Genomic DNA, 12,160 nt, shown 5'->3' with positions numbered 1-12,160 from the left:
CAAGTCCTGCACAGTGGTCAGAGGGATTTTAAGCCATTCTTCTTGCAGGATAGTGGCCAGGTCACTACGTGATGCTGGTGGAGAAAAACGTTTCCTGACTCGCTTCTCCAAAACACCAAAGTGGCTCAATAATATTTAGATCTGGTGACTGTGCAGGCCATGGGAGATGTTCAACTTCACTTTCATGTTCATCAAACCAATCTTTCACCAGTCTTGCTGTGTGTATTGGTGCATTGTCATCCTGATACACGGCACCGCCATTGGATGCACATGGTCCTCCAGAATGGTTCGGTAGTCCTTGGCAGTGACGCGCCCATCTAGCACAAGTATTGGGCCAAGGGAATGCCATGATATGGCAGCCCAAACCATCACTGATCCACCCCCATGCTTCACTCTGGGCATGCAACAGTCTGGGTGGTACGCTTCTTTGGGGCTTCTCCACACCGTAACTCTCCCGGATGTGGGGAAAACAGTAAAGGTGGACTCATCAGAGAACAATACATGTTTCACATTGTCCACAGCCCAAGATTTGCGCTCCTTGCACCATTGAAACCGACGTTTGGCATTGGCACGAGTGACCAAAGGTTTGGCTATAGCAGCCCGGCCGTGTATATTGACCCTGTGGAGCTCCCGACGGACAGTTCTGGTGGAAACAGGAGAGTTGAGGTGCACATTTAATTCTGCCGTGATTTGGGCAGCCGTGGTTTTATGTTTTTTGGATACAATCCGGGTTAGCACCCGAACATCCCTTTCAGACAGCTTCCTCTTGCGTCCACAGTTAATCCTGTTGGATGTGGTTTGTCCTTCTTGGTGGTATGCTGACATTACCCTGGATACCGTGGCTCTTGATACATCACAAAGACTTGCTGTCTTGGTCACAGATGCGCCAGCAAGACGTGCACCAACAATTTGTCCTCCTTTGAACTCTAGTATGTCACCCATAATGTTGTGTGCATTGCAATATTTTGAGCAAAACTGTGCTCTTACCCTGCTAATTGAACCTTCACACTCTGCTCTTACTGGTGCAATGTGCAATTAATGAAGATTGGCCACCAGACTGGTCCAATTTAGCCATGAAACCTCCCACACTAAAATGACAGGTGTTTCAGTTATTTTGTCCAACCCCTGTATATAGAGAGAGACGGTCGGAGTCAACTTGTTCGTGACGTCACGAGTTTCACGAATTTCAGTTCGTAATCCGAAATTTGTTCGTATGTTAAGTTGAAAAAGTAACCCAAAATGTTCGTATGGTAAACGGTTCGTAACTCAAGGGTCTACTGTACACCATTTTAAAACACTCCACAACAAACAGGTGACTTGGTAACAGGTGAGGGAATCATAATTGGGAATAAAAAGATGATCTATCAAAGGCTCAGTCTTTGCGAGCATAAATGGTATAATAAAATGATTTCTGATATTATGCTCTTGTGTTCTACCTCTTCTTCTGTCTAGCATTAAAGAAAACTTGGCCTCCCAAGGACACAGTAAGCTGCAAGTGTGACACCACAATTCAGCAACAGTCAGTGGTTCTTCAGGTGAAGTGAGGAACCAGCTTCATTTTCCACTCTGGATGCCACCAATGAGTTTCACCTATCAACCAGTGCAGTGGGTTTAATCCTGAGGGGACCCCTGGGATTTCATTCAGTAATTCATGTTCCTCAACGCCCTTCTGTTGAATATACTTTGTGACCTGGGTGGAATCAACCCAAATCATTTTTTTATAGTGTTGAGCAGTTGGTCAGTATGGATTGGATGGCTGCATAGGGAACTCGGAAAACAACAAGGTCCTCATAGCCATTAAGATTGCCCAGGTGCCACTTCCTGAAAGGCTGCCATGCTTCCTGAGGACACTGGTATGATTTATGTGCCTGCTATGTACAGCACTCCACTTTCTATTTCTATGAGGATGTCGAACAGTATCCTGTGCCCGCTGATGACCTTGCACTGCTTCCTGTGCTTGTTAAAGGACATTGATTTGCTTCCTGTGCCCACTGAGGGGGTCATTCCACCAGCTGATCCTCCAAGCCAGTTGTCGGTGCAGCCGGCCCTCCAGTACTGAACCCAGTCCCAGATAGCCCTTCAGTCCTGTTCCCAGTTTCAGCCCAGTCTCAAGTCATGTTGCCTGTTCCAGTTGGTCTAAACTTGTGCTTAATCACTTGATCTGATGTAGTTTAAGTGCACCACACGTGTAAAAACGCAGATGGATTTGTTTGGCAGTAGCAGATGAGGAACTTATGTTGAGATTAATGTTGGTTGGATGTTGATTTGCTGCCACAGCATGAGACTTTGGTTACTGGAGATGGCTTTGGGTTGGTGGAGAATATAAAACTTGGCTACAGGCTCTTTATGGTGGAGTATGACTCATGGGACACCAATAATGAAGGAGAATGGAGTAATTAGAAAAGCAGATGGAAATGATTCTATTCTGCACTTTGCTGAAGTGCGTGTCATTTTGTTAGCATTCAGACCAGTTTTATAAGCGAAGATTAAAAAGAGGCCATAAATGTTATAAATATGTGTCTTGTTAAAGATCAAAACTACTTTTAGATGAAGTGAAACTCATCTGTTGAAGTGGTTGGTGTGAAGTGTGATACTGAAATCACTGTTTAAAGCTGTTGTAGATTAGCTATACACTGATCATACACTTGTAAAAAACACTTTTTTTTGGTTTTTTTTGGTGGGTTTGTGAATTCAAAAACAACATGCAAAAAACTTTCTGTCCTCAGAACAAATCACCTGTCAGGAAAAAATAATCAAAAGAAAAAAAATCATTCACACTCATAGATATACACTGATCAGCGATAACATTAAAACCACCTCCTTGTTTCTACACTCACTGTCCATTTCATCAGCTCCACTTACCACATAGAAGCACTTTGTAGTTCTACAATTACTGACTGTAGTCCATCTGTTTCTCTGCATGCTTTGTTAGCCCCCTTTCATGCTGTTCTTCAACGGTCAGGACCCCCACAGGACCACCACAGAGTAGGTATTATTTGGGTGGTGGATCATTCTCAGCGCTGATGGAGTTTTTAAACACCTCACTGTCACTGCTGGACTGAGAATAGTCCACCAACCAAAAATATCTAGCCAACAGCGCCCCGTAGGCAGTGTCCTGTGACCACTGATGAATGTGTTGAAGATGACCAACTCAATCATCTCGTCTCTGACTTTACATTTACAAGGTGGACCGACCAGGTAGGAGTGTCTAATAGAGTGGACAATGAGTGGACACGGTATTTAAAAACTCCAGCAGTGCTGCTGTGTCTGATCCACTCATACCAGCACAACATACACTAACACACCACCGCCATGTCAGTGTCACTGCATGGTGATACCTGCTCTGTGGTGGTCCTGTGGGGGTGCTGACCATTAAAGAACAGAATGAAAGGGGGCTAACAAAGCATGATGGACTACAGTCAGTAATTGTAGAACTACAAAGTGCTCCTATATGGTGGAGTTGATAAAATGGACAGTGAGGGTAGAAACAAGGAGGTGGTTTTAATGTTATGGCTGATCAGTGTAGACTCAACTATAGACAAAAACTATAGACAAACCAGGCCGGTCATCGTACAGCCTTTTTGTCACTGTTGCAAACAAAATACTTGATTTTGCAAGATGCAACTTTTCACAAACTTGGCTGCACTGCTTGCATTTTATTATATTCTAACTTTGTGGCTTTAAAGCAGTCAAACAAAAGCAGACATCAGCACAAAAACAGTTGCCCTATTATTTTAAGGTCATTACTTTTCATTATGACAATGACCATAAAAATGCTGCATGGCTTATAAAGCAGTTTTCCACTGCTTTCAGATACTTTTTTGTTTAGCAAACATATACTCTTCTGTGTATTATCCTTGTTTTAGCTGTATTCATATTTGTAAAGTTGTACGAGGGATCTTCAAAAAGTTTCCGCACTTTATATTTTGGTTGGAAATGGTGGGGTGGGAGGAGCAGTAATTGGTCGTGTCTGAGAAAGCTTATAGTCCGGATTTAGTGCCATCTGATTTGCACCTATATATATATATATATATATATATATTGTTTTCGCTCTAATTTGAGGAGAACGAAGCTAACCCACACACCCCAGACACGTGGGCAGCAGCCGTATGCATTTTGTCACCTAAACTTTGACGAGCGCAGTGCAGCACTCTTTTCCCATCTCTGTGCAGGCGCCACCAAGCAGAGGTCGTAATTGTATTAGTTATGAGAGAGTCCCAATCTGACCTTTTAATATCCCCCTTTATCTGAACAACAGGCCAATCGTTGTTCATGCAGCTGCTCAGCCCAGCCGGCAGGCAGAGCTGAGACTTGATACGATGTATCGGATCCCAGTTCTGGTGTCAGCGTGTGTTTTTACCGCTGCGCCACCTGAGCAGTCTCAAGGAAGCTTTAAGGGGAAGAAGATTTTCATGGGATGATGATGTGAAAGCAGCGGTGCGTTAGAAGGTGAGTAGAAAAGTGATGTTATTTGTTTTTGAAATTCTTTATAAATTTACATTTTCAGCATTTAGCATAAATAGTTTAAAAAGTTTAGAAACTTACTGAAGAATCCTCATAAAAGTAATTGAGTTAACCGTTACGTTTAGTGTTAAAATACCCCCCACCCCCGAAAAAAAACACCAAACAAAAAACTAAAGATAAAACTAATTAGAGAAAAACACACTCTCATGAGCGTACCTCCTGGAGTTTCTGCCCTGTACACTGGTTTACTCATTCCCTCCTCATTTTCAGCACTCATTTTGAGAAAGTGCAGGACTCCAGGTTCTAACACATACAAACACACACACACACACTTCAATAATCTTGTTCACACTAATTATTCTGCTTCTACAAGCTATTTCAGTCATATATTACATTACATACAAATTTATTTCTATAGTAATTACAGAATTTGGATCCACTGTTTAGTAAGTACATCTGTCTTCCTTACCTACATCCTTCAGTACCTCAGAGCGCCGGTTCTTGTCCACAGTGATAAAACGAAGAGATCTCATAGACTTGCCATAGCCAATACTGTAGCGGTCCACTGGCCGACCGTCCAGCTCATTAGGTGGGTCCCATGTTACTTTTAAGCCCTTGTCCACTGATGTTAGCTTCACATTGCGTGGACGAAGTGGTTTATATGCTACGGGAAAGAAAAGTCCAAACTGAAGAATGATCGTATTAAACATACTGTTAAATTAACCTGCAACCCAATGTAAAATAAAGAAAATAAATATGCAAAGTGAAATATTATTCTACAATGACATAAAACTGCCTTAAAATCAAACAAAAACAATAAAACATCATTTACAAAATGATGTACTGATGATGTCTTTCTTTATTTTATATTTTCTTAAAACTATTCTTTTCAATTTTATTGATGCATTTTCTCCCATTTTCTTCCAATTTAGTGTAGTCAGTTTGTCTTCCACTGCTGGGGGATCCCTGATTGCAGTCGAGGTGGGTATATTGCTGCTCACACCTCCTCCGACCCATGCGCATCCCTTTGCGAAACCCTTTTTCACCTATGCACTCTGCACAGGCGCCTCTCTATCTGCTAATTAGGGTCCTTACACAGCGTTTGAAGACCCCACCCACATAGTCCGGTCATCCCGCCCTAGCAGGGATGTGTCTGCTGCAGGCACTGCCAATTATGTCCTAGATGGCGCCCAGCCAACCGGTTGCGACGCCGATGTTCGAACCGAGGAGTTCAGAATCTCGGTGCTGGTGTGCTAGCGGAATATCCCACTGCACCACCTGGGCGCCTGGTTAAAACATTATTAAACAACACTGACACTGTTTACTGTAACATTTTTGCAATCTTTAAGGGTCCCAATAATTATAGATTGGGCTGTATCTAAAAGCAAACATAAAAAACACTCTTTAAACTACTTTAAACATACTTAAAAACAATGCCTATGGACATAAATTTTATGGTCAGGTGTCCACATACTTTTGTCCATACAGTGCATACAGACATATGTCAGCATTAAACCATAAATCAATGTCAATATTAATAGTCCTGGCATGAAGGTCAGTTTATTGCAGGACAACAAACACTCACACATTCTAGTTACACTGAGGGACACTTTAGAGCTGCCAATTCACCCTCTGCATGTTTTTTAAGGTAAGAAAAAACTGGAGAACCTGGAGGAAACCCACACAGACAGACTTATACATACAATGACCAGAGGTCGGGTTTGAACCCAGCTCCCCAGTGCTGTGTGCTACTGTGCTGTATTTAAGCTCTGAAAAAGGGGGATGTATTTATTTTATTAGTTTCAGGGGTCACAAAGACACTGAGCCCCCAGAGTCCCCCTCGAATTTCCCTCCCAAAAACATGTAGAAATTGTTTGATATTAGAGGTTATAGGGAGCCTTTCTAATTGTATTCTGCTGCCCAACTCTGTATATAAACAGATGCATTTTATTTATAGAATATGTGTAATGATGGCATACATAAACTTCAGTACAGAATAAAAAACATTATAAAAACAAGACAGTAAAAGAAACGAGTGATTTTAAAAGCAGCTACATATTGTTAGTTTGGCAATACAACAAATACATCAAGAACACTGCAGAAGGGATTAACACACGTTAGTAGTGTTTCCAACAGCACACCTACCCACATGCACACAAACAATTGCCAGTTCTTATCCAATTATTTGGACTGTCTTAAATTTTATGATCCTTGGTGTGTCCAGATTTTGATTAGATCAAGCTCCATAAAACAAATAAAGAGTTTGAACCTTCAACTCAAATAAACAGTTTATAGTGAAAAACTCAGCCTCCAGCATCATGATTCTAACATTTTGGAACATGTTTAGGAACAGCTTTAGAAGTGCTCTAATTAAAGGGGAAATAAACTGCATTTTATTATACATGCATAAAATTTAAGCAACAAATTTTCCACAAAGCAGCTTAATGTGTTAATTTTAGACTTTACACTGTGAAAATATCAGCTAATAGAGTTGCAGCTACAGTGTTACTCCATTAGCATTTAGAAATACAGTGATACCTTGTAACTCAGCGTCCCCTTAACTCAAAATCTTTGAGTCGAGAAATTTGAACCCTTAAACTCAATGTTTCCCTTAAACTCAACGTGTTCAGTTTTTTAAATTTATTTGTTTATTTAATTTCAAAGTAACAGTGAACAGTTGCTTTGTTCAGCGCTCGGCTTGAGCAGCGCAGTAATACATTATCAAAGTACGAATATGAGACGAATCTGCATTTGTGTGGAATAACCGTCAGATTCACTGTGAAAGCTCCACATGTATCTGTTTAACTGGATTTTCTTCACTGTTTCACTTTTTTTTTAATGCATTTTCTCCCCATTTTCCTCCCGATTCAGCGCACTCAATTTTGTCTTCCACTGCTGAGGGATACCCGATTGCATCCGAGGAGAGCACGTCGCTGTACACTCCTGTTCCGACACGTGCACAGCCCTCCTCTTCTCGCCCCTGCATTCTGCACAGGCGTCTCTTCCGCCAATCAGGGTCCTTACACAGTGTATGAAGATTCACCCACCCGCACATAGTCCGGCCCTCACCCTGCAGATACAGTGGTCAATTATTATCTGCTGCAGACACTGCCAATTATCCCGCTGGATGGTGCCCAGCTGACCGGTGGCAACACCGAGTTTTGAACCAGCATCGAGCTGGTGTGCTAGCGGAATATCCCGCTGCACCACCTGGGCGCACTGTTTCACTTTTATACTTGTGTTACAGCTCAGGGTGCTGAGACATTGTAAGAATCAGCTTTTTATTTCAGTGTTTTTATATTACACATTATTTGTGTTATTTTTTGTATATAAGTGTCAAAAACAACCCCATTATTTTACATTAGCCTGAAATATATTCAAGTCCATGGGACCATGAAACACATTAACAGGTTTCCCATACATCCTTATGCATCTCAACAATTCTTTTTCTATCTCCTTTGAAATTAGTTTAATGAGGCATGGTATGAGAATTTATGTGCCTTTTTTGATGGGCACCTTCAGTTCAATTTTTTTCTCTTTTTCTCCAATCCCCCAATTTTCTCCCCTAATCTAGTCATATCTAATTACCCTGATTGCGTTTCGCTTCACCTCTACTGATACAACCCTCCACTGCAGACTGAGGAGCCTCGCAACGGACACACAACCCCTCCAACACGTGTGCAGTACTGACTGCATCTTTTCACCTGCAGCCCTGTGCACAGAGAGCCACACCCTGATCAGCATTATTCCCCAATTCTGCATAGGCACCATTAATCAGCCAGCAGAGGTCGTAATTGCACCAGTTATGAGGAACCCTGGTCCGGCTTGTCCCACCCTTTGAACAATCGTTGTTCATGTAGCCGCCCAGCCCAGCCGGATGGCAGAGCTGAGATTTTATGTTTTATGTATCAAGGTCTACATGTATTGTAAAGTATAATATCATTATCGTCGTTCACCCCTACATGGATTTTTAGTTCCACGTCTATAAAAGCACACCTGTATGAATGTATATGCTGTATATTAATGGATATGCATAAAGTATGCATTAAACAAATGGACCAAGCTCCTGAGCAAGTTAATTCCTGTTTAAACCTCCACACCCTCATACTTTCTTCTTCTGCCCAGCTGCCAGGGTGATGTAATGGATCCATAGTTCCAGGGTGGAGTGCAGGTCAAAGAGGCCATCTTATTTTTCATTAGATCAAAAAAGAAAAGACAATGAATGGTGTCTGTTCAATATCATTTTATATTTTCATAGAAGGAAGATGAGAGATGAGATCTATCAGGATTGTATCAGCTCACAGTGTGAAGATGTTTTATCAAAGGAATGTGTGTGTGGGACTTGAGGCTATTGAAGTGTCAGTCGTGTCCTTTTTCATAGAACTCACAAAAGGAGCTACAGGGCAAGCACCTGCTGCTCAAATTCCAATGTGTCCATAAAGCATGTACAGTGTATACACTACCACAGCAGCAGACCCCATAAAAAGGTAACATACACCAATCAGCCATAACATTAAAACCACCTCCTTGTTTCTACACTGACTGTCCATTTTATCAGCTCCACTTCCCATATAGAAGCACTTTGTAGTTCTACAATCACTGACTGTAGTCCATCTGTTTCTCTACATGCTTTGTTAGCCCTCTTTCATGCTGTTCTTCAATGGTCAGGACCCCCACAGGACCACGACAGAGCAGGTATTATTTGGGTGGTGGATCATTCTCAGCACTGCAGTGACACTGACATGGTGGTGGTGTGTTAGTGTGTGTTGTGCTGGTATGAGAGGATCAGACACAGCAGCACTGATGGCGTTTTTAAACACCTCACTGTCCCTGCTGGGCTGAGAATAGTCCACCAACCAAAAATATCCAGCCAACAGCGCCCCGTGGGCAGCGTCCTGTGACCGCATGAAGGTCTAGAAGATGACCAAATCAAACAGCAGCAACAGATGAGCGATCGTCTCTGACTTTAGATCTACAAGGTGGACCAACTAGGTAGGAGTGTCTAATAGAGTGGACAGTGAGTGGACACAGTATATAAAAACTCCAGCAGTGCTGCTGTGTCTTAGCTTAGCTTAAAATACATATGATTGTCCTAAAATGAAATCATAAAATCATAAACTGCATCTCCCACAATGCATGCCGGTTTAGTGGCCCGCAAAGTGACCGCATCCCACCACTAGATGGCAGTGTTTCCACATCAGCATTTAACTGAGGCGGTTTTCCAACAAGTGATGTTGAGACATATTTACAATTAATCCAAAAATGTAGAATAAATCGAAATGAAGAGAACATTGAAGCAGAAGGAAGGGAATTTAATGAAAGATGGAAGTGCATTCAAGTTTGTGCTTTGAGAAGAAAAGCCGGTACGTCTTGTGTTATGAGGCCGTGTCTGTGGTAAAGGAGTACAAAATAAATGTAGATATACATCATAAATATACAGTATAAGTTTGGCAGAATTTAGCCTCCAAGAAAAACAACAAATAGTCCAAGACTTAAAAGGCTAATGAATTAACTAGCCTTAGGTAGACACTCAAAATAAAATAAAAAATAATAAATTAAAAATGTTGAATAAAATAATGAATAAACAATAGACACATGTAAAATAAAATAAACCTCGTCCAACATACAATATATCAAAACACCATGACTGAATGGCAAAGATAAGCTAATATGACTAAATAGTGTTAATGCTAGTCATGAGTTCTCTAATGCTTTGCTAAACATAGTCGCTCAGTGAGTAGCACTGTCGGCCCGCAGCAAAAAGTTCCTGGGTTCGATCCCCAGGTGCATTGGTTTCCTCCAGAAGCTCTGGTTTCCTCCCACAGTCCAAAGACATGCAAGTGAAGTGAATTGGAGATACAAAATTGTCCATGACTGTGTTTAACATCGAACTTGTGAACTGATGAATCTGAGTGACGTTTCTTCCTTGAATGTAACCAAAGTGTGTAAAACATGATGTTAAAATCCTAATAAATACATAAACACTGACTAAACTAATTGCTACACTAGGATTAAGCTAACTGCTAATGCTAACAACAGACTAAACTAAACATACAGGCTAGGTTAAATGCTAAACTAATGACTAAACTAATTGCTGTGCTAACTGAAACTAATTATACACTGTGCTAAATTCTACAGTCCCTAAACCCTGACTGCAATCACAGCAGGTTACGTTAGAATATGCCCTTTGAGGGCCATGCACTATAATACAGATGTGGTCCTCGATTGAAATGAGTTTGACACCCCTGCTCTACACCCAACTCAGCAACCTATTTCTTCACGGACCTCACTCTATCCTAAAGGAAGAACGTTCCCTTTTGTAAACAGTTGCCAGGTAGTTAAAAACCACAATGCTTCACAAAGTCATTGTAAGCTTGATTCATCATCTGGAATCTAGACACTCAGGCCAAACCATCAAACAAAATCTTTCATAGTGCCAACAACAAAGTATGGTAGCCAAATGCAGGCTTCTCCTGGTATGTGCCAAATCCAGATCTCTCACAGTCTGACAGGCTGCTGTATCCACCTTTTTCTTTTAGCAATAACTGGGTGCCAAATGTCATGTGATTAATTAGAAGAAATACTGAAGTAAAGTCCCTAGCCAAAGAATAATTTTTACCCTAATATTTAATTATTGGTGGATTAATGTTTGTCTGAAGTGCTGATGATGTGCTACTAACACAGACTGTCTGATGGCACAAGCTTTAAAGTGCACACCTGTGCATGATCATGAACTATGACGCAGATGGGAAGGAAATCAACTTTTTGCTGATGAATGTGCTGCCCAAAGGCAAATGATCATTTAAATAATAATTACCGTAATAAAACAAACACATATGTAGCTTAAGAAAAATGTGTCTCATCACAAAGTCCTCCTGGTTTTAATGTAAAACGTAATACATTTTATACTCTTTGGCCAGCCATGAACACTCACTTAGCCAGATTCTGCACTGAATGAAGAGGCAGTTGTAGCCTAGTGGTTTAGGTACTGGATTAGTATTCGAAAGGTCACTGGTTCAAGCGCCACCATGTTGGCACGGTGGCTAAGTGGGTAGCACTGTTGCCTCACAGCAAGAAAGGCCTTGGTTCGATCCCTAGTCTGGGTCCTTTCTGTGTGGAGTTTCCATGTTCTCCGGATGCCCCGGTTTGCTCCCACAGTCCAAAGACATGCAAGTGAGGTGAACTGGAGACACTAAATTGTCCATGACTGTGTTTGATATAAACTTGTGAACTGATAAACCTTGTGTAATGAGTAACTACCGTTCCTGTCATGAATGTAACCAAAGTGTAAAACATGATGTTAAAATCCTCATAAACAAACAATCAAGCCCCACCACTGCCAGGTTGCCACTGTGGGGCCCTTGAGTAAGGCCCTTAACCTTCAATTGCTTAAACAATATACTGTCACAGTACTGTAAGTCGCTTTGGATAATAGTGTCTGATTAATGCTGAAAATTTAAATGTCATTTGCAGTGTAACAGGAAGCCACAAGGACTTCATAAAGTTAAATCCCAGTATGAACGTAGCTTATTGGTCTTTTTATTGTGGCACATCATTCTATATATAAAGACAATCAAAATAAAAAATAAAAAAAATAAATTAAAAATGTTGAATAAAATAATGAATAAACAACAGACACATGTAAAATAAAATAAACCCCGTCCAACATACAATATATCAAAACACCATGACTGGA

General features: G+C 41.2%; 1 protein-coding gene across 1 annotated transcript in view; it reads right to left on the bottom strand.

Annotated features, from left to right (window-relative positions):
• fndc1 (fibronectin type III domain containing 1) overlaps positions 1-12,160 on the bottom strand; it is a 56,082-nt gene that overhangs the window by 33,702 nt on the left and 10,220 nt on the right. Inside the window, exons 2-3 of the mRNA XM_063002527.1 lie at positions 4,934-5,128; positions 4,681-4,767 (exon numbers count right to left, since the gene is read on the bottom strand). Coding sequence (XP_062858597.1) covers positions 4,681-4,767; positions 4,934-5,128 — 282 coding nt within the window. The remainder of the gene's footprint in view (positions 1-4,680; positions 4,768-4,933; positions 5,129-12,160) is intronic.

Source organism: Trichomycterus rosablanca, chromosome 9 (assembly GCF_030014385.1).
Source record: "Trichomycterus rosablanca isolate fTriRos1 chromosome 9, fTriRos1.hap1, whole genome shotgun sequence".
Lineage (NCBI taxonomy): Eukaryota > Metazoa > Chordata > Actinopteri > Siluriformes > Trichomycteridae > Trichomycterus > Trichomycterus rosablanca.
This window is presented reverse-complemented; position numbering and strand designations above follow the sequence as displayed.